At 34.5% G+C, this 23,462-nt stretch overlaps 2 protein-coding genes across 2 annotated transcripts in view; both read right to left on the bottom strand.

Moving 5' to 3' along the window:
- LOC110101052 (chaperone protein dnaJ C76, chloroplastic) overlaps positions 1-9,369 on the bottom strand; it is a 32,666-nt gene extending 23,297 nt beyond the window's left edge. Inside the window, exon 1 of the mRNA XM_020828815.2 lies at positions 8,919-9,369. Within this exon, the coding sequence (XP_020684474.1) occupies positions 8,919-9,263 (345 nt within the window). The 5' untranslated portion in view covers positions 9,264-9,369. The remainder of the gene's footprint in view (positions 1-8,918) is intronic.
- Positions 9,370-13,186: 3,817 nt separating this feature from the next.
- Positions 13,187-14,294, bottom strand: LOC110101049 (protein MIZU-KUSSEI 1). Its single transcript, XM_020828813.2, has one exon. It carries the CDS (start codon positions 14,183-14,185, stop codon positions 13,325-13,327), a length of 861 nt encoding a protein of 286 aa, XP_020684472.1. The 5' UTR covers positions 14,186-14,294; the 3' UTR covers positions 13,187-13,324.
- Positions 14,295-23,462: the final 9,168 nt, after the last annotated feature.

Below are 23,462 nucleotides of genomic sequence, written 5' to 3'. Positions count from 1 at the left end.
AAAGGGAAGTCCAAACATCAACTCAAATAATTTTGCCCCCAATTCCCCCCCCCCCCCCCCCCCCCCCCCACCATTCTCTTTCTCTACATCAAAATCAAAAAATTGTACCATGGCTTAGTAAGTTTTTAGAATTACATTTTTTTCCAGCTTAGTTGACAAGTGAACGGCCACTTTTTATTTTCTAAAAGAATTTCATCAATAACTAGAGATAAATTTAAAGCTTCCAATAAGTTACTAATCTTATTTTTGTCATAGCCTGTGTATTGCTTTTAGTAAATAAATATATTTTACTTTGTACTTTAGGTATATAATTAGAATGAAGTCTTTTATTGTACATGCATTGTGAACTTCTTTAACAATCCTCTAAGTAACATGTGTATTCCCCCTTTTTGCTTTAGTTTAAACTCAAGAATTTTATTACAATTCAGTCATCAAAATTTATGTATGCCTTTATTAGATTTCTGCTCCCACTACACCTGGATCCTGACTACGCAATTGCCCAGGAAAATTGTTTTCTTAACCTATCAGATTCTGAGCGAGCAAATCTAAATAGCGACAAAAAATACAACATCTGCTTTTTCATTTTCACTACTAAATTTCCTAATAGACGTGACTCTAAGCCAATCAGTCTCCATTAAGGAGCAGGGATGATCCTTATGAACTTATTCTTAGCGTGATAATAGAACATTATGCACTTTATAGTGGGGGATGACTAGATGAGCACTCAAGGAATATACATAAATCTAACTTCTGTGGTTTCCTAACATGACGTGGATTTTAAACCCATAGAAATTCTAAAACTCTAAAAAGTTAAATTATTGATGATAGCAAAAATATTATGCATGCGGATTTCAAACTCGAGCATATCAAAGTTGGAAGACGTCTTATCTTAGCTGAACAGTACTTGGAAAACTGAAGCATCACTTTGTAGAATTTCGTTCAGACAAGCTATATAACAGTTTAATGAGGACTGAAGCCAACTCAGAAGAAAACGGCAATGTGCTTTATGAAGCTACAGTATAAAGAAGTAGCAGTAAAGATGACAATAGTTTATGATTTATGTTTCCATGTTTTTTAATGGCAAATTGTACGGCATCATAGACGTTTTCTTCTGTTTGATCCCTCAAGAACAAAAAAATCTCTAAATTAAATTCCCAATCACATGTGAAAGTTCCATCAAGAAAACCAAGAATAAGTTCAAAAGAATCAAAATGCAACCCAGCCATAAAAAATAATGATAAAAAATTTCAAGTTGGTGATTTCCACCTATGTTTTGCACTCCCATAATGATGTGAAACAAAAAAAGGAATTGCAGGAATTTCATAAATTTTATTAAGCTTGTCAATTCTAAAATTAATGTTTCACAAGATTAGATTATAGGATTTATGAGTTGTCGTTTTATTTTGGCATGTGGTTACAAAATAGACTAGAAGGACAATTAAAATAACATCAAAATGAAAGTAAAGCCAAATGCGCAAGTAACAAAAATCCACCGGTTAATAATTAGAACATTCACCTTGAGTTTACCTCATTCACACTTTTGAGGGCCTTAGCGGAAGAATAATTTTCTCAACAATAATGATGCTATCAAAATACAGAAGGCGCTTACAGTTTTACTCAAGGAAGAGTTAATCGGGAAAGAGGAGATCGGTGGATGATGGAGGATTCGCCACTGGACGGGACGCCAATGTTCGTCGAGAACAATAGTCAATGAGAAGAAGATCCGGTCAACGTAGTCTTCGGCGGATTGGTCAATCTCCCAATTGATGTCGAAGAAGGGGGGACGAAGAACAACCACTAGTCCTTGATTATCGTAGAAGAATCCATGATCTTGCTCGGGATCGGCCATACATGGGTAAGGAGGCAGGAGAAGTCGTGTGTTCTCTCTCTTAGATGACGAGTCAAGTAAGGGAGAAGAAAAGTAAAGAAAGAGGGTGAGCTAGGGTAGTTGGCCAAGGTTAGGAGAGGCCACTTTTAATTTCAGATTTTAGGTTTAGGTTGGGGAGGCAAAATAATTTCAAAATCTGAAATTTAATTTCAAATTTTTAATGTAGGAAGGAGGGAATAATTTGAATTTTGAATCTCCTCCAATTGGAGTAGGCAGAGGCAGCACACCTTAATGGGAGGGGAGTTGATTGAGAGCAATAGTGGGGAAGAATTAATTAAGAGAAAGACATAGGGGGGCCGGCCAAAGGAGGGAGGGGAGAGGTGTCCGCATACAATGTATGTGGACACATGCATTGAATGTGGAATTAAATCCAAATTAATTTCAGATTATAGTGATTAGGGGAATTTCCCAAAATAGGTTTATTTTAATTTGGAAAGTTTTTGAAATTCAAATCCATTTGAATTTTGAATTAAATGAACTTTCAAATTAGAATGCTCTAAATTAGGAAAGTAATAAGTGGATGATTGGAAATTGGAATCAAGGGGATTGGGGGTTTGGCTTGCCTGGCGGCTAGGGTTGGGCTAGGGAGAGGCCAACGGCTATGGAGGGGGTCGATTTGGGGTTTTGGGTGTAGTAGGGCTGGCAAGTGGGGGGATTTGGTGAGGGTTGTCCAGCGGTTTGGGTGGGGGGAGAGGGTTTGGCCGGAATTTGGAAAGGAGAACGGGGTAGCCAGCGGTATGGGGAAGAGGAAAGGGGAATAAGGAATAAGAATGGATACAAACCGTGAGCCCGGACTCTACCGGCAGCTGACGGGAATTGCTTGGCCCTCTCTTAGGGTTATCTCCTCTCTCAAGAGCTTACAACAAAGAAAAGGAACAAGTGCTGAAATTTTCATTCAAAATCATCATCATCTCAATACAAAAGCTAAGGTCTTCATATATAGGCCTCAAGGAACAAAACACAAAGACTAAATTTCCCTCTGGGCTACAACATGAACTAATCTCTCTCAAGGGTACAATGGTGAAACTAGAATATAAATAATAGAAACACATAAAATGAATCACAAGTAAAGACTCCTAATCGTAGCCGTCGATCTACGATGTCTCCTCTGATAGACGCGTTAGGATCTCCTGCTGATGTCCTCATCACATAACCTTAGTCCTTAGCTACTCAAAAACACTCCTTACCAAACCCTAAAAGAAAAGATAAAATAATGAGAGAATTGTGATCAACTACTGAGGCTGGACTTAGTTTTTTTTTTAGTCCATTGACTATAAAGCTTTATTTTTTAAATGCAAAAGGAATTTAGGGTATTCGAGTTTTAAAAATCTAATCAATATTCATATTTCAAGGATACCATCTTCAATTTATATTTCTATCTCTTCACTTTCAAAACTCGTGTGCCTTCTTTTGGTACCCATATGAAATCCTAGTCATTTGCTTCTCAAGGAGACTCTCAACACCACCTCTTAGCCAATACCTGAGCCATCAACACCTCTTATGACTTACTTGTTGAGCCCATTCTCCATATGCTCACCACCATCTCGATCTAAAATATCTCACCAATTTTTCATTGCCCCCGACTCTGATCCATCGTTGCATTCTTCATTGTCCTTTTGTCGCTTCCTCCTTTGCATCTACGAAAATCGTCTTTGGATTGCCTCTGCCTCTACCATGGTTTAAAATTGCGCAATATTAGGCTCGCCTTTGCGCAATTCCAGTAAAAAATTCGATGCTTACGCCTCGAGATTTTTTTATGAGGCTTGCGCCTCAACTTGGTTGAGGCCCGCATTGAGGTCCGCCTCGCCTCAGGACTCTATAGGAGAGGAGGAAGGGGAGAGAGCAGTTCACCATAATAATGATTCAAATGAAGAACCCCTTAGTGATGACAGTGCTGATGACTTATGAGTTCTTATGTGATATGTCATTGCTATTTGTTTTTGGAAATCAGAATTATATGTTAATGAAAAGAATACTGGGATTTAGAAAGATAGAATTTTGATTAAAACTATATTTAATGTTGTCTTATTATTGAGATATACTTCATATCTTATGATTTTTTATGTTTTATATTATTCACTCATTAGTATAAAACAAATTTATCATTTTATGTTTACGGCTTTACGCAATCTTTTGATTTTGAGGCTTACGCCTCAAAACGCCTTGAGGCTTAAGCCTCGTCTCACGAATGAAAAACGCCTCAATACCCGAATACTCAATTTTAAACATTGGTCTCTACTATAGGCACATGCCTCCAATTCATATTATTACAAGTGTTAACTAGATCTAAAATTTAAATAACTATAGCCATATAATCTTTTAACTATATCCAAATTTTTAGTAGCTTGATTCTAGTAGGCAATATCCAATTCTATAAATCCAATGGCATATTCATATACTCAACAATCACACTCGATTTGATGATCACATTCATTTATTCAGTAACTGAACTTTCACCAGTGACTGAATACACAATTTAATAATTAGATTCATGAAGATAATAACAATATTCATGTTTTGAGTAATGATATTCATATTTTCAATAATCAATTTCATTATTTACAGATATCCAACAATCATATTGATCCAAAGCCAACCTTTCAATTTTATTGTGTAAGCCCATGATAGGGTATATAATGGTCAGAAAACTTTATAAAAAATTATTTGAGAAGAATCCTAAGGACATAGGAATCAAATTTTCCTGTTGTAGATAGCAAGTTTTTTCTCTCTTGTTAGGTTCTTTTCCACTGGAAAACAACCCATGTTGTTTTCTCTTCTAGGTGAATTTAAGAACAATTAGATTTTCAATTTTTGGCCTCATTTCATACTAGCCAGCAAACAGATTGCTATTTTTGAGTCTTAGATTGTTCAATACAGCAAGAAACAACTTTTATTGCACCATACAGCAAGATGCCCTCGCTAAATTGATTCTGAAAACAGCAATCAAATTGTTGTTTATCTAGCAAGCAGGTCATAGCTAGTGACTATTCATCAACTGGATGTAGCTTTAGAAGGAGCATGCAACGGCATTCATGCCTATTGGGAGAGCTATCAGTTGGAGGAGACGAAGGGAAAAGATAATATTTCTAAGAGATGGAATTAATTTTCATTATAGGAAAATAGGAATCAAACCCATATATAGACAGCTACAATATGAAATAATTTAAAAACATACCGTATCCATCATACATTAACTCCTTAGAATACGGAAACTAAATTTTAAATAAACCCTACAATGTAAACAACTTTATCTTAAAATAACAAACACAATAAATTGAAATTTGAAAGCTAATTATACTATAATTTTTCTTAATTCAAAATTTAAAATTCAGGAAAAAAAATTATCTGAAATAATTCAAAATTCATCATCATCCAATTGTGATCAGGATTTCAATCCGATGGTCCAGACTTCTTGTGTTGCGATCTTGATCTACAAGCCTTCAATTGATGATTCATCTTCGCTAGTGGACTCTAAGAGATTCCCTGTTCTATCCCAACATGATATGAAAATCAACACCACTGACAATCGCTATCAAGAGATCAAACCATAGAAACTCTTGCAAACATGATCAATTTGATCTTTCTATGATCTAATTCATGAGCTTCTAGTCATGATTACTGAATTAACGTTCCCTTTTAAGGAGGATTTCACTTCTAAGAGTTTTAAACCTCCAGCGGAGAGATGGTTGCTTGCCTATCTTTCCTAGTGTTCAACTTCATTTTAAACTTCATTTTACTTGGTAATTGATATTTCTCAACCTTTCTAAGGGATCTTAAGAAACTTCTTTTAAAGACATAAATTTTAAGAGTTTCTCTATTCATGGAGCTTAGATAGTAGTTCATCTTTAAAAGCTTGTTACAAATGTCAAAAGTCATGTCTTGGTTGTATTAATTGGTTAGACTTGCTTTAATCATAGTATCTACTCTTTTGAGCTCAACAAAGTTGAAGATGTACTAATTTCTTCTTAATCCTTCTCTTGCTTAGCTGGCAAGAGGATGGCTCTTCAAACTCCAATAATAGAGGCTTCTCCACTTTTGATAGCTATTGCTCCATTGGTTTTTTGGAAGAGATGCTTTCCATCCTTTTGCATGTCTTTGGGTAGTTGAGCATACACTGTCGTATAATTGTACATAGCCTTGGCCAATCCTTGAAGAACAAATTTCAGTACATTGATGATTTGACAGCCATGTATTGAAGATGGTATCTATCTATCGCTCCTCAATTAGCTTTTGCATGTACTTGTTACTTATTTTGCTCACAGCACATAAAGCATGAATTCTCCTTTCTCGTTCTTCTTCAAAAGACTAGCATCAATAAGAATTTTTGGCTTACATTGAATAGTCTACCTAACCCCGCTGCTGCTATTATGTTTTCCATCAAACCTATGTAGCCATTTTTAAATAAGTTTATCCTTTCCTTTATAAACAGATACTATCAAGTCCATTGATGCAAGACCATATGCTTGTCGTGAAGGTATGAGCCGTCAAAGATGACATGACAAATGTAAAGTGAAGCAACCTTGCATGCCATCTCATCAATATAATTCTTGGTAATTGCAAACTAGAACCGACACTAGCAATCAATCTTCATCTTTGGACTCTCAAAATCTAACCCAAAGATAAGTATTGAGACGGATCATAATTTCCAACCTTCACTTCTACACCAAACTAGCATAAATGAGGTTTCATCAAGCAACTTATCACCTCTTTCTTAACTTATATCCTTAGCGTGAACAACTCGTGTGTTCATATTAGAGGATGACTCTATCGCTAAATTCGCATTGGAAGAGGAAGAGTCATCATCAAATTTTTCTCTTCTTTCATTTGAAGAAAGAAGGCCCATCTTCAGATGATTCAAGGATTTTCCCCCTGCTGTCTTTATTCCTGCACTCTATGGTTATCACCATTACAGGTGCCTGATTGACATCAATGATTGAGAATTGGAAGAGTTCATTTATAATTTGAATATAAAGTTCAAAGGTGTACTTCATAAGTATTTGTAAATCCCCAAGATTTATTTCCAATGTGCGACCTGAAAATGAAAGTAAGTGGTTTTTATACAGATTGTCCTTGGTGTTACCTTTAACTTTGCCACTTCTTTATCCTCAACATAACCCGTTTGATAAGACTCTCATCATATAAGCTGCTTAAATATCCCCTGGGTTCTTTGCAGATGGGCATTTCACTATGCTAATGCATGATTTCAATAATGTGTAAGTTATCTTGTTATGGGTTCTATACCCCTGCAAGGTGAAATAAGTCTTAATTTGATTTATCCAAGCATCAAGCGTCTCAACATAAATTATCTCATAACACATAGGAATCCACACTTCAGATTGTACTTCAATTGTTCCTATTCACGCTTCATTAGTGGTAGCCATATTCTCTTCTTCATACTCTCCATCCATGTTTTTTCTCAAACAGAGAAGGAGGAGACATAATACAACTTGGCCCACTAGTCACAGTGGCAGTTATATGCATTATTATCCACTCCATCATGGTGGTCATCTATTTAGTCAATCTAGCCACCTGGTTAGTTATATTTGGGGTAGAATTATTATAGATATTGATTGGATTTCTTTCTCTTTTTTTTTTCTCGTCTTTTTCTTGGCGATAGGACTCTAAGACAGAAAACAACTTTCTTTGTCTTTGTATCCTCTCTTTGTTTGTATCATGCAGCAAGAAGAGATGCTATAGTAGCAACTTTACTCACAGTCAACCTCTTAATGTTATCACGTAAGACCATCTCACAATGAGAGGTTAGAATGATTACAAAATTTTACAGGAATTTTTTTGAGAGGAATCCTAATGACATAGGAATCAAATAAAGGTTATCTTGAGTGAGTTTTTTTTTTTTTTTTGTGAGTGTAAGCTAATATGAAGGGTAAAATAGGTATTCTAAAGCTGTTTATTAGAAGGGAACTTTTGAAGGAAAATGAGAGGACTTAGGGGTTGTTTGGTTGCAAGTATTAGGAGTATAAAGTAAAAGAAATGCAAGAACTTTGGTTTCTTTTTCTAGATGGTTTGAAGTAAATGAAATATAAAACATTTGTGTAGCTAATTTAAAATACCTCAAAACACCTAGTTTTGAAGAATTTGGAATTCAACAAAATAGGGAGAATTTCAAATGCAGGGAAAACTCACAGCCCATGACCTCAGCTTCCTCAGTAGTTGGCCCCACTATTGCCTCCACTAGCCCACCACCACCCGCCATCGGCCACCTATCCATATCTACCAACTGTCGTCACCCGACATTGTCCACTGTTGTCCGCCACATTTTAATCATTTAAAATTTATCATAACAAATACAAATAGAATTTGAACGAATTTAATTTACATCCAATCAAACAACAAATGGATTTCCAAAATGCAAATATGCCAATTATTAAATATTTCTAAAATACATGTATTTTAAAAATATTTAGCCAAACAGCCCTTTTAAAGCAATCATAAAGTTCAAAATAAAGTTATTAGCATTACTTATAACAAGACTGATAAGGAAATAGGATTCCACCTTCGGACCTTATATAAATGTCCCCTAAAATAATGTCCAAGTCAAAGATATACAACTTCTAACAGCTTCTCACCTAATTCCAACCACAATTTCCAATAATACACAAGGAAAAAAAATAAATCAGTTGAGAAGAATATGAAGTTCTAAGCACTCCCACTAGCCGAAAGCTTAAAGTTCAATCTAATCCCACTTTTCTATGTTTATTGGATGAAGCAACTTTAAGTAACATCCCAAATTTGTCACATCGCAGAAACTACAAACCAACTCAAACAGTGAACTTTTGAAAGTTGAAACCTCACTTAATCTTCCCCAAATTCCACCTTCCTCAAATCCTCATTTTCCAGAGCTATAAAAAAGTGTAAGTGCGCCATCTAACATAAGCAAATTAAATTCTTTTTCAAATTACCTTTCCATTAAGAATGGAAACTAAAAGCAAAACCATATATTAATCAGTAACAAAACAGGAATTAAGCTTCAAAAATAGGGTTTGCTAATGAAAAGCGTTTTAGCGTGTACTCGGGCACGGAAGGCGGATTTGAGTCGGGCGGGGGAGCAAGAAGCAGGATCGATGCCAAGAATCTGGTACGGGGAAGCCGACGGCGATGAGACCCAATACTCGTGCTCCTCTTCATCCGACACTCCTGCATCACTGGCATCATTTTCGAATCCAGCAGAATCTCTGCTGCGATCTTTGCATATTGATCTCAAACGCTTGGAGCTTGGGTTGATGGGGAAATACGAGCCGAAGCTCGGGGCAAGTGGAATGCGTTCAATGGGAGTGAAGCCCGCAGAGGTGGGCGAAGCGGATTGGAAGAAGAGCGGCAACGTAGAGCTTCCTGCGCCAAAAAATGCGCTGCTCATCTCTCGGTCTTCTCTATCGTGCGGAGCCGAGGTCTTGCGGTTGAAAATGATCCATGGAAGTAAAAATTCTCAATCATGGCTGGCTTTCCGGTGGAGTCCAACACTCAAAAATCAAATCGATCCTAAGATTTTTTTTTTTTTTTTTTTTAGAGGTCTCTAAACGAATTTAATGTCAAATTCATAAAAATTCGAATATATAAATTTCGAATTTATTTGATGCAAAGCTACCAATTATGACAAGGGCTGCAAAATTTTTCGAGTTACTTTTTCTTATCGAAGGAAACAAAAATCTTTCTTTCTCAAATGTGATTTCATGATTGATGGATGAATCAATTCCTGAAAAGTACTTTTGATGGGTAAGTAATAGATTTAGGTTTCGTTTGGGACGACTTTCTTACTGCTTCTTTAAGCAGATTTCTAGTAGAATTTTTTTTATTTTTGTATTAGAAAGTCATTTTAAGAAGCAGTAAGAAAGTCGTTGGGACAGCTTTTTTATTTCTTAAAGCAGTTTTCCATAATAAAATTTTTAATTTTTGTAATAAAATTTTGATCTAAGAAGCAAAAAAAAAAAAAAAACCGTCTCAAACGAAATCTTACTAAGTGAAATTTCTTAATATCAATTATTGCTTCTCCTAAAAAGCTTACTTATCTTTCGGTTACGGAACCTCATGATTCATATAATGTTATAATTATTAAGATTCTGATTTCAACGTCTTACTATGGGTTCTCATGTTTATGATAATATGGAGATATGATTGTTCATGAGAATATGGCGCTGTATATGGGACATACTCTTTATAACATATGACATAATGTTTCTTTATGTTAAATGTCAAGCATGTGCTCTTAGGTGAATCATGATAATATTTGAGATACTATGTGATTTACGTAATAATGAGTGTGATTTTATATGTTTTTTTAATGTCATATACAAGATATAATCTAATTTCACATATTGTTAGCATACAATGCACATGATGCACTTGAATGATTCTATATGTAATCATGTTCATAACATGCTTTTTATGACACAATGATACCATATGTTGTATATGAATTATGCTTGATAGCTATATTATATATGCATGTAAGAAAAACGCATGCTTGAATTACAAAAAAGATTGGCTATGAAAAAATCTAATGATTGGTATATTTAATTTTTTTCCCTACAAGAGGGAAAACTAATGAACTTGTTTTAATGATGAAAGTAAGGGGAAAACATTTGGTTCTCTAATATATGGTTATATAGAGGATGATCTTAGTACTATGCACAGATAAGCCCAAGTTTATGTGTGGTTAACAGATTTTATGATAGAATGCCATGAAAGCTTGATAGCTAGTGCAAGGGTGACATTCAAGACATGCATTGAGAAGAACTATCATATTGATAATGATGATAGTAATGACATGTGATTATTCTATATATGGCAGATCATGTTAACTCTTTTCTTACAAGAAATAAAATGATGCAAAAAAGAATAGTTGTAAGAAAAAATATACAAACTATTTATTTTTTCATATGCTTACATGTGACATGATAAGATATAACTATGTAATGGACATAAGCTTGCATAAATAGGATATAATATAAAATGCATAGACTATAGCATGTTATATTCTAATGAAATTGCAATCATATATGTTGATCTTCTTTTCATTTACTGAATTCTATGATATGTTTTATACGAACTAATAAGTTTTATGCTTAATATTGTATGTGTGTGTATTTGTTATTTGTTTCAAGGAAGGTTAAAGTGGATTTTGCTATTAGAGATGGATAATTTTGATGTTTAGTGTATGATACTCTCTCTTTTGTAATTAAAATACAAATGAATAAATTTTGATATTTTATAAAAATGGCATCGATATGTATGTTAATTATTTTTGTTACATAAATATTATAATCTTGGTAAATAGAAGCCAATGGTCCTTTATATGTTATAACTATATTTTACTTACTATATTATATATGGATTTGTGTTAATGATAAATGCTTTGGGTGATGTGTGATCCTAATCAGAGGAGAATAATGCTATAAAAAATACAAATGTATTGTATATTAGACAAATGAAATGATATTCCACTCATCCATCCACCCAAACTATATGTAATATGTTATTGAATGGGGTTACATTAAATTGGATTATGACAGTACTAGCTATAAAACATGAATACATATGTTAGTCAATCAATTATAATGTTTAAATATACTTCTAAAAATGATATAAAGTTCAATAATAAGGTTCTTACATCTTTGTTTGCACCCCCACATAAATTTATAAAATTTTATTGAACTCTTACTAATCAACAACTCTCTTCACATTTACATCTTTCAAATCAATTGACAATCGAACATCGTTTATGAATCTTCTAAGACCGATGTTTCTCCTTTTAGAATTAAGCCTATCTCTCGTGATCACAAATGAGCTCCTTAACATCATACACAAATCAATAAAATCTCTTCTTATGACATCCTTATGCTCATGACAAAACTCAACAAAAGAGTATGGCATCCTTATATATACTTATTTATTCTTTTAGAAAATTTTCATAGCTCTTAATGTCGGATATTGATTAATTATTTTTGACAAAAAATATATTTATTTATATTTTAATAATAGTATATAGCTTTTAAAGGACACAAATTTGATCTAAAACACAATGAAATCTAATTCCAAGCATAGAAATTCTTAATACTAAAAACTCTCAAAATAAGAAAAAAAAATACAAGCAAGTAATAATGTCATTTTGTGCATCAAATATAGAAAGCATTGAGGATGAAATTAAATTTAACATATTTTATTGTTCTCATTATTGAAGTAACCATTGTCTTTTTTTAGTTTTCAATAGCATAATAATTTTTCTTTCGCCTCCTAGATCTAAATAGTGTCACAAAGATTGTTGCACATTTTAAAATTTTATTACTAACTTTGTTTTATTATTAATATTTTTTAATATTGAGCCATAAAATATAGATTTAATGTATATGAGATAAAATTCAAAAATTATCATAATAACTTTCAATCTCTTTATCAACTAAATCAGTTAACTCCGATCTTCAAAAGTATTTGATCACCTCCCATAAAAACAAATTATTTTTTTACTTGAATCAACAAAAATTACTGATAAAATTTAGAGGTCGGTAAGATATCCTCAAATTATATTCCGCTTGCACTCCTGGACACTAATAGCGAAGATTCATCAAGCATAATATAAAAATATTGATAACCAGATCTCAGATCAATAAAACTCTACATGCTCTACTTGAATCCAAGACTCACATGAGAACAAATGAAAGAGTTATCTAAGAATTCATTAAAAGGGAGCCAAATCTCCAGCTCAAAATATTTGGCACACACACATCCAAAATAACAATCTTATAAAAGAATCTAGCATCTTTCACTCATTCCAAAGAAAACAAATCACAAATATCTTATGCATCACATGTAACTTTCTCCATTAAATAAACAAACTGATATAACAAACAACTACCAAATAAATAAATATCTTATGCATCACATGTAACAACTATCTCCATTAAATTAAGAAAAAGAAATAAATATTAGAAATAAGTAACTTCATCAAAAGAAAAATTCTTATATTATAGAACATTCATATATAATTATTAAAAAAAAAATAATGTCAGAATATCCTGATGTATTTTTATCAGGACGGCAGACTTTAAAGTCTTCGAATTTATATTAATCGTAAAATAAATTCGAAGGCTTTGAAGTTTCTCCTGATGAAAATATCATTGGAGATATTTTAACATAATTTTTTTTTTTATAATTACCACCAATACAAAATAACTATTTATTCCAAGTATACATATAATCCAAACTTTTTGAGAGATTAATCATTCACCGCCCAATATTTGATAGCGCATTCAAAAAACTTAGGCTTTGCTTGGGACGGCTTTTTTGTTGCTTCTTAAAATAACTTTTTAGTAAAAAAAAATTAATTTTTATACTAAAAATTTATTTTAAGAAACAATAATAAAACTGTATGCCTTAATTTCTTCATCTGCTCGTTTGTAATTCATCTCTTCCATTCATCCAAACCTAAACCCTCAATAGAAATATGCTGAGCTCAGGGGCGCCATTAGAACTATTCTTCCCTGCAGATCCCGTCCCTTGATCTCCTTTCCCTGAAGCATCCGGATTCATCATGTACAAAGCTTCTGAATCCTTACTCCCCACGACTCTCTCAAACCTCGCCCGCATATACATAATCTCACCGTCTCCGACTCCTCCTACTTTACTTCCACTGCGGCTTAAACAAGCACCCTCCGTCGGAGTCGCCGCCGGCTCTTTCACATCTTCAGTGGATGGGAGAGCCACGGCCGCCACGTGCATGACTCCGGCACCAACGGAAACTGCGCTCACCGCACTCAGCAGCTTTAAATCCGCGGCCGTGCATTCCCTTGCCACCGCGTAGCCGCACCTTTGGCCGTTACAGAACATGCTCCAGACTGGTTCTTCCCATAAGGTTCTTTTGAGCTTCCCCTGTTCGGACTCAAGGAGAATACGAACCATGCCGGAAGCCATTTCTTTGACGAGATGGGAGGTGGGAGTAGCGAGCTCGAGAAGAAGGAGGGGGTGGGAGCGAGGGTTTTCTTGTACGGCGAAGCTGATGCGGCCTTTGCGGTGGCCGAAGAAGGTGATGGTGAGGCGGCGGCTGGGGGAGGAGTTGCGGGGGGTTGTGGTGAGCGGGAGGGTGGGGATGCGGAGCCAGGAATAGGCGGCGCGTAGGGAGGGGAAGAGGGAGCGGAGGAAAGAGGAGCCGGAGGACATGAGGCATAGGGTGGGGAGTGGTGGAGAGGAGAGGCTGTCGCGGCGTCGGAGTTGGAGAGGGGAGCCATCGGAGGAGGAGGCGGAGGAGGGGAAGCGGACGATTGGGCCTACGTCGGTGGAGGATGACATCTTTGACAGAGAGGAGGAGGAGGAGGAGGAGGAGGAGTGGTGGTGGAGGCGGTGAGAATGATGGTGTTGGGGGAAGTAATAGCAAGAAAAGTTTTTGTGCGAGGTTAGTGGAGTTAATGGGATCCCGTTATATAACCATCAATGGAAAATGTGGATGTTTATTTATTTATTTTAAATTATAGATAATAATTAAATTTTTAAGAGGGATGTGTGTTTTTTTATGATGTAACCATTATCTTTATTTAAGTTAATATTTTATTAATATTTTATGTAATTAATTTTTTAATTAAAAAATATGAGGTTGACCTTCCCCTCCCTTTCCCTCTTCTTACATAGGTTTGAAAAATCTTGTTATAAGTTAGGTTTATTTATTTATTATATTTAAATTTATTTTGAGCTTTATATAAATTCCAATAAATTGTTCAAGTTTTTTTTTTTGGCTTGAGCAAAATGAAAGTTTTGATCATGTAAAACTAAATATGAATTTAGTGCAAATGATTTAGTCATAAAAACTCATGTGAATTCTTCATGAAAATTTATATAATTCATTTAGTATATTTTATTCATTTAAAATAACTAATAATGAAAATCAAACTATTTGTTGGTTTGATAGAGATAACTAGTTTTGTTGAATTCAATGATGTCTATAAATCACACCAAGACCTTAATGTACGTTACATTCAAAGTTTATAAGAGATCACGTTGACCATTTAGAGAGAGAAATGGTAAGTCCGATCACGCTAGAAGTTATAGAAGAGATAATCTAAAAAATTTTAATGTGATGGAGTTTTTGGCCAAAAGCACCTTTTTATACTCATATCTAATCTTTGACCATATTCATTGGTGGGGATTAATACAGATATTATGGGAATAACTACGTGATAAAATTATAAAAATAGATATAAATATACTTTGTATAAGTAGTTATATATATAAAAATTTAACTTGCAATTGCCCAATAAGTGAGACCAATTGGCTAGTTCCATTGATGAGTTCTTCTAGCGAAACTCATAGTCGCCTAATGAATGTTATACATAAATAGTCAAATTTTATGCAAAAGTAGCATTGATGAGTATGCAAGTTTGGGGATCCTCTATTTGACCATACTCTTGAGAAGATGTGAAAATTCTCTATGACATCATCATAATCTTTGGTAAAGATATAATATTTTGAGAAGTCACATTCATTTGAGGTGGTGTGTATTTGCAATGGTTGACAAAAGTGTTGTGAGGAAGAAAAACACCTAAGGGTGGATGAGATCCTTAAGGAAGGATATGAGATTTATGTCTTGACTTGAATGTGTGGCTTTATAAGGCTTATTAAGGCTTATGAAGATTTGTGGGCTCGATTAATGCTAGTATGTGACATATTGAAGAGGTCATAAAAGCTTAAAGGATTAATGGTCTTCTAGGTGATGTGTAGAAATGAAGAAATAGAAAGTGAATAGGTTTTGAGTTATTTTGAGAGCGTGTATAGAGGAAAGATTTTTATTGTAGCTAGGTGAGCAAAAAAAATTTTGCAAAGTAACTCCACCTCATGAGAGGGGGTCAATGAGATGTTAGAAATTGTTACAAAAAATAATATAGATAAGATAAAGCAAAGATAATAAACTAACTCCCACCAAAGAGCTAGATTGGAGAAGACAATCAAATTAATGCCCAAGAGTTAGCCCCCAAACTTCCTCAAAGAAGAAAATCTTCATCAAATATTGAATTCATTCATCAATCTCGCCTCATATAGCCAATTCATAAAAGAAAATAAGAAGACATAATTAATGATGCCTAATTTCAAAAGAAAGCTAATATTTTTTAATTCAACTCATTGTCTTGATTGAGAAGCCACAAATGCTAATAAAAATTCTTCTTGAAACTTTGTTATGGTCAGCCACATCCCCATTGATTCGTTCATAATTTGCTTGATTTGGTCTTTCTAATGATTGATTCATGGTCAAATTCAACTAATTTTGCTGGCAATGGTGGACTAAAATAAACTAGCTTATATGAATTCCTATCTTTGAATATTTAGTTACACTACTACCATAAATACGTATAACTACTAAAATATATTCTTGTTATAAAAAATGTTAGTCATAACACAAAACTAAAATTACATTAATAAAATTGAAGAAACATATGGAGGAGCACCTCCCCCTCCAACACGCGCGCGCACACACAAAATAACTCTTTCTTAAAGAATTGAAAGATTTGTAGGGTGCACGCATGGAAGTTGGTTTTGTGAAAATACTTGATCAACTAAAAGTATTGTAAATGAGTAAACAAAGCTATGTGGTCAAGTAACCCTAGATAGTAGGCAAGTTTGAGATTCTATTAAGTGAGTTCAATGGATAAGTTCTAAGAATTAAATAAGTCTAATATACTAAATGACTTTGAGGCTTGACAAACATTGATTTGGTTAATGACTTGCGACCTGTAAAATAAAATTTAGCACCCGTGGTGATTTGATCAACATAATCCAAATGAATATAGGTATACACACTCCACTATAAAACATCTATTTATACATAATCCATAAAAAAAAAAGAAATTTTACACAAAATATGAAAAAATCACTAATACCTATCCATAAAACAAACATTAAATGATATATCTGTGGTGTTATTCATTGAACAACAGTGAATATTCACATAAATATAAATGAATAAGTGAATGAATATTCAAATGCATTTATTTCTATCTCAAATGTTATAAATTATGTTCAAGAACTTATTTGATTACATATCTTTATAAGTAAATGAATGTGAATCGCTTCAAAATGATCACTAATATGAACTTATTTAAAATAAGATATATATTTTAATGCATATACTTTGATGTGATTTAGATAATAAAATGATATATAAGTGATATGACATACAAAAATTCATTTGATTGGGCACAACTTTAAATAATAAATAAATAAACTAAAACTTTCAAAATTAGATTTAAGATCATCCTAACTATGATTTCAACCATTTTATAATCAAACTAAATGTCTCATCAAATTTAATGTCTCAAAAAGATTAATCCAATGATTCCAAAAGTTCTATGATCTGGTTCAAATTTGCCCAAATCAAGCGTTTAAAGTATAGTTTAGAAACTTTGGGACATTAATTGAAGAACTAAATAATTTTCAAATTTTACATGCTTATGTTCAAAATGAGCATCCCTATAAGAGGAATTCAATAAACCAAATGTCAATTTATTTTGATTTCATTAAAGCACTTAAATACTAAAAGAATAATTGCAATTAAATGAATTAAAAAGGGTCATCTGATAGAATATATTGGGATTTTAGTTATATTTATTAAAATGATGCTCTTAAAAAGTATAAATAGACCATCATTCTATACATAAACAAGAAATTAGAGAGATCCAAGATATCTACAAAACTCTAAAGCTCTCCAGAGTTCGACAACAACGATCGCCTACTTTAACCACCAACGTCTAACTGCTATCAATTGTCTGCCTTTGTCCGACTTGTACCACTTGACTGTCATTGTCATTTATCATCATTCAACAGTCATCATCCAGTTATTATCATCCTTCCAATACAGCATGACTATCATTATCTGACTATAATTGGATATTATTTTGTACTCATCATTCTTATACTACATCTCCATTATTCTCCAATAGATTCACATGAAATCAAACTCGAATTAATATAATCTTCTTTTGTTGAGGGAAGAGCGGACTATTGTAACCCTATTGCCATAATGAAACACTTCAACTGATTCAAGCCTCATTGCTCTTTACTCTCCGCTCTTGGCTTAGGGTTTACGCCCCTCTGTTCTGCTGGGTTCTCCCGGTGGTTGCTGCCACCTATTCATGGCTGACCTCAGGGAAGTCTTGTTCCCTTTGCCTTTAATTATTTCTTTTTCATTTTTGGTATTTTATTTCATTAGGTTTTCGACCCTCAGCGAGTTTTTCACCGGATGGTTGGGAAAAGCTTAGCTGATCCTGGCTTTTTGGATAGATCATTCAAATCTTGTTCCTTTCTCAATGTTATTTCCATTTGTTCTTCAAATGCGAGTTTTCCTAACCTTAAACCTTCCTCTTTTTGTGTCCTACCTTCTCTATGGATCTCGGAGGAGGATATTACTTCTCTAGCAGCTCCCTTTAAAATTTTGTTAGTTGTTTTTTTTTTTTTCCCCTTCTAGGAGACCTTCGCTTGATGTTATTCAAAGATTCTTCTTCAACCTTAAGCTTATTAGCAATGTTTTGTTTACTTTGTTGGATACATCGCATGTTTTGATTAAGCTGATTAATAATCTTGATTACAGTAGAGTTTTCTACCATAGATCTTATCTTGTTAACAATTGTTATATAAAATTGACCAAATGGTCTCCTTGGTTTGACGTTGGTGTTGAGTCTTTGGCAATCCCCATTTAGATCTCATTCTCGAATCTTCTACCTCACTTCTTCTCCCCCCGTATCCTTCATGGTATGGGATTGATTTTTGGTAAGCTGTTGAAGATTAACAATGCTACTTTTGTTGGTTCTTACCCTTATATGTCTCGGGTGTTGGTTGAGCTGGATATTATAAAAACTTATCCTGATAAAGTGTGGTTAGGTCCGAAGAAATTTGGTTACATATAACAAGTGGAGATGGAGGTCGATCCCCCCTCCCCAACCCTTTTTGTGCTTCCTGTAAGAGTATTGGGCATTGGATTTATGAATATCGTCCACTTCCTTCTTCCACCTCAGTAATTGGTTTTAATAATGTTTCAATACATGTTAATACTAATGCAAGCTGTGAGGAGGAATTTGATAATTGGCAGTTTATTCATCATGTTATCCCTTCCTTACTTCCTTCTCTGCCTACTAATGAGGGGGTGGATAATGTTGAATTTTATGGTGGAACTAATACGGCTGTGGAGTTTGGTCCTAGTGTTGCTAATGTTGTTTTGATTGTTGTGGAGGAAGTTGTTCCTTCGGGGGTTGCTGTTCAGTTGGATTTTGTTGTGCCATTGGGTGATCATGTTGATGTCGAGGTGAAAGCTACTGATTTGTCTTTGACTATTGATGGTGATATCAAGGGAGATGCTAATAATTGTTTATTTAACCTTAAGCTAGTCCTAGTGTTGAAGCAATGGCATATGCTAGTGATAATTCTATTTCTTTGGCTGTGGGGGATGATGGAGTTGGTGTCCTTGGAGAGGACTTGGTCTCTAGGGACTTGGTTGATGATTTTGTTGATTCGTCATTAAATTCGTTGGAGTACGTACTACATGTTGTTGATGTTCGTGTTGCTTTTATTTTTCACGATGCTTTGAAGGCTCGTTTGGCGGTTAATTTGGATAGTTCTTGCGTGGAACATAATGATTGGCTTGATAACTTTTCCTCTCCTTGTGAGGGTGATGGAGATGGAGATGATGTGGATGTGGAGGAGGTTGAGGAGATTGAGATGTATAATTTGAATGTTAGTCGCATCGTTGAAAAAAGCTTTCTCCTTAGGGGGTGGCAAACGACGTAGGTGGAAACATAGAATGTAGTAAGTTTGTGTCTTACCTTTTTGGTTGTTGGATACTACTGAGTCATCCGGATGGTTTTGGCATTTTGGGTTAGAGTGCTTGCCGATTGGGGGGCTTTGTATTTTTAGCTGGCTCAGACTTGCCTTTATTTTTATTTTTTTTGCTGGCTTGGATTTGGTTTTGGGGATAAGTGGATTGTTTGTTTAGGGGATTCCTGGTTTGTTCTTTCTTCCTACAGTTGTGCCCGATTTTGGACTATGATGAGGCGCAGTTCTGCACTAACTCAGTTTGGCCTTGGTTGCTAGCAACCTAAGTGTTTCAATTCTGATTGGTGGTTTTCTTATGCTTGTGGGTTGATGCAGTTTAGTGTGGTGCTACTTTGATTGCTTTGTGATTTGTTGCGTCTGACCCTTCCTTGGCGGTTGGGTGGGTGCAGGATTTACTTTCCTGAGTCTGAATGGCTACATTGTTCTTATATATATGTTTTCCTTAATAAGTTTTTCATGTAAATTCTTTGATGTCTTTCTAGTTCATCGATCTCTTTTATTTATATGTGTTTGCAAAATTTTTATGCAAAATTAGGACATAGAACTCTCACCTATAGTCACAATTTACTAACACATAATAAAATTAATAATAATATATTTTGGTAATCCAAACTATTATTAAATTAGCCAATCTTTAGGCGGTTTTGCTGACTCCTTAGATCCCCTCATCAATAATGTAGGATCAAACTTAGACAAGATCAGTAGGATTAATATTAATTCTTCTAACCCAATAAAATATAAAAAATTATAGTAAAATTGATAATGCTAAACCTCCCAATCAATAATCCTAATTGTTACTATCAACATTTTGATGACGATGATAAAAATGATTACTAATTGGCCCATCTTAAGACTCTTAGGTCGGCATTTTGTATTATTTATGGCCATTCATTTCTACCTAATGGCCTCTTTTCAATTAGTGAGTTTATCAGCAGCGGCGAACCGTTTAATTAATTTCTCTCGAGATAAATTGAATTAATCCTGATATTATCGTTAAATAATTACAAGAGATAATATTAACATTGAGAGCTTTCTAAGGGAGGTTAAGTTCGATAAGGATGGCTAATTAGCTTAACTATAATTTGAAGATTAGCATATCCCCTCCAATGAATATAAGGGTGTAAATAAAACTTTGTTTGGGACAGTTTTTTTATTGATTTTTAAAGTAGCTTTTTAAAACAAAAATTAATAGGTCAAGAAATTTTTGTACTAAAAAAATGCTTTAAAACTTAAAAAACGGTCGCAAACGAAGCATATTTAGTATAGTCGAGCTCGAGTCACTTTCTGCTTGAGCTTGAGCTTGATTAATTATTCAATTTTAGTTCTCGGTCGAGCTTAAGTTTAAGAGTTCAAGTCGGTTCATGCGTTGACTCATTTGAGATAAAATTATTATTAACACGTCATCATGAAATTATCTTGATCGGGCACGAATCACCACTCGGCGCAAAAATCAAGCCGAAAACTTCAAAAATTAAATTCGGGAGCACCTAAACTCCAATTTCAGCTAGCTTATAGTTGAATTGAGTATCTTGAAAATACGAACCCAACAACACCAAATTCAACTCAATCTGAGCCCAAATCGAGCACCCGAAGTGATGTTGGAAAGTTTGTATCACAATTTGAGTTACCAAACGGTCTCTGAATTTGACGAGCTTATAGTCAAATCGAGCGGCTCAATGAGACAAATCCAACGAGCCCAAGATCGCCGAATTCTGACATCACTAAAACCTTCAAATGTCTGACGAATGGTGCACGATCAAGGGATTCAATATCAGCCGTCCATTCAACCACTCCCTATTTGCCGCTGATCTCACATTTATTTACAAGCTATGTCACTCTAGAAAATCTATAAATAGAGCCCTCATTTCTCATAAGAGGGGACCCAAGCAAGAGAGAGAAGAAGAGAGGAAAAGAAGGAAGGAGGAGAATCAACTCCTCCTCGACCATCGCCATAGTTCTTTCCGCCGCCTGAATACGTCAGAATTCTGCCGGATATTCGGGAGACGCCGGAATTCTGTAGAACTTTGTAACTTTGTTTCAAGAAATTGATTGTAATCTGATCGTCCTAACTTGGGACGAATCAGCCTTTGTATTTCAAACAAATACTAGTGTAATTACTTCGACTGGGCGTGGCCCCATGGTTTTTCCTCTTTTCAAAAGTTTTCCACATAAAAATCCTGATGTTCATTTCCTTTCCTGTTTGTGTGTTGAATATTCGTACAACGCTCGGACGGAAATTTACAAACTCTACTTCCGCGTATATTCTAGCCCGCAACAATTATTATACAAATAATTGTTATAATAATATGATAAAAAAATAAAAAAAATAAAGATAAATAAAGTGATATCACTTGAAATTCTAAATATATTTAGCAACTTTTTACTAAACTAATCAAATTTTTATATATTTTAAGTGTATTTAACATTAATATTTTTTTAAAAAATAAGCCTTCTCACGAGCTGACGAGTTGAGTCGAGACTAGGGGTGTAAATGAGTCAAGCCGACTCGTTAATGAGCTCGTGAGTCGAGCTTATTGAGTTGCAAGCTCAAGCTCGAGCCGAATTTCGAGCTTGTTGGATTATCGAGCTTGAGTTCGATCTAGATGATACTAAGCTCGATTACTCGTTGAGCAACTAGGAAGGCGATATGGAGAAGCGTGTTTGCTCGTACAAACTGGCAAGCCTCGACAGGCTTGCAGGCGACGCTCATGAGAACCATGAAAGGTCAACCGGCATCGAAGCGCGTGCAAACCTAGGAAAGGGAACTGGCCTCTGTGCATGCCTACTACATTCACGAACTGGTGTCAACGCGCTCGAACCGATGAATCGAGCCGCTCGATGAGCTCATTTTCAGTGGCACGAGTCGATCTCGAGCTCGATATTTGACTCACGAGTCAAACTCAAGGTAGGCTAACTCCAACTCGACTCGACTCATTTGCACCCCTTGTCAAGACTAACTCAAACTTGACTTTTTAGCACATCGAGTTCGCCATATAAGTCATTTATATAGCCAAACTCTAGCTGACTCATGAGTCGACTTGACACGATTACACCTATATAGATAGATAAGATTTTAGTCATCGCATTTCTTAATTAGATGAAGTAACGGAGGTGATTAATTGTTAACAGTACTAAAAAAATTGGCGGTGCATTAGTGATGTAAATGACAATGAAATTGAAGGGTACATTTTATTTTTATACTATTTATTAGGGTTTTTTTCAACTTTGACCCTCTTGAAATATTTAAAGATATTGCATGCATGCATAATCAGCATCTGTGTGACTTTTCTTTTCTTTTTTTTACGAAAAGGACCCTCAAGAATTAAGTTTCAGATAAGACACCGAAATATTGGAAATAACATGAGTTGCAATGTCTCATGCGTTCTTATTAGGATCAACTTTATAAAGTTTTATATTTAAATTATTTTTATTAAATATTTTATGAAGTACTATTATTGTGGTCAATTTTTAGCCCAAATTCTCGGGTTCTTTTGTGTTGTCGCCATCAAAAAGTCATCTGGTGCAGCACAATTAATATGAAGGTTTTATGCAGACTAAAAAAGTTAGATTTCAGTAAATTTATAATCTTCATCTGTATCAAAAGCGAGTTAATTCGATTACAATTAAGCTTAAATCAAATACTACTGAAGTGTATTTAACAACTTTAGGATATTAATTGATGATTAGATGATCCCCAAACTTACATATGCATGTAATCTTTTGGCTATACTGCAAAGTTGGAGGGGAGAGCTCAAAG

This window comes from Dendrobium catenatum, unplaced genomic scaffold (genome assembly GCF_001605985.2).
Source record: "Dendrobium catenatum unplaced genomic scaffold, ASM160598v2 fragScaff_scaffold_1159, whole genome shotgun sequence".
NCBI classification, from domain to species: domain Eukaryota; kingdom Viridiplantae; phylum Streptophyta; class Magnoliopsida; order Asparagales; family Orchidaceae; genus Dendrobium; species Dendrobium catenatum.
The sequence above is the reverse complement of the archived record's forward strand: the minus strand, read 5'-3'. Positions and strand labels throughout refer to the sequence as shown.

What these genes read in the sequence shown, in the direction of transcription:
- LOC110101049 (XM_020828813.2), bottom strand. Translation starts at nt 14,185, where the DNA reads ATGTCATCCTCCACCGACGTAGGCCCAATCGTCCGCTTCCCCTCCTCC.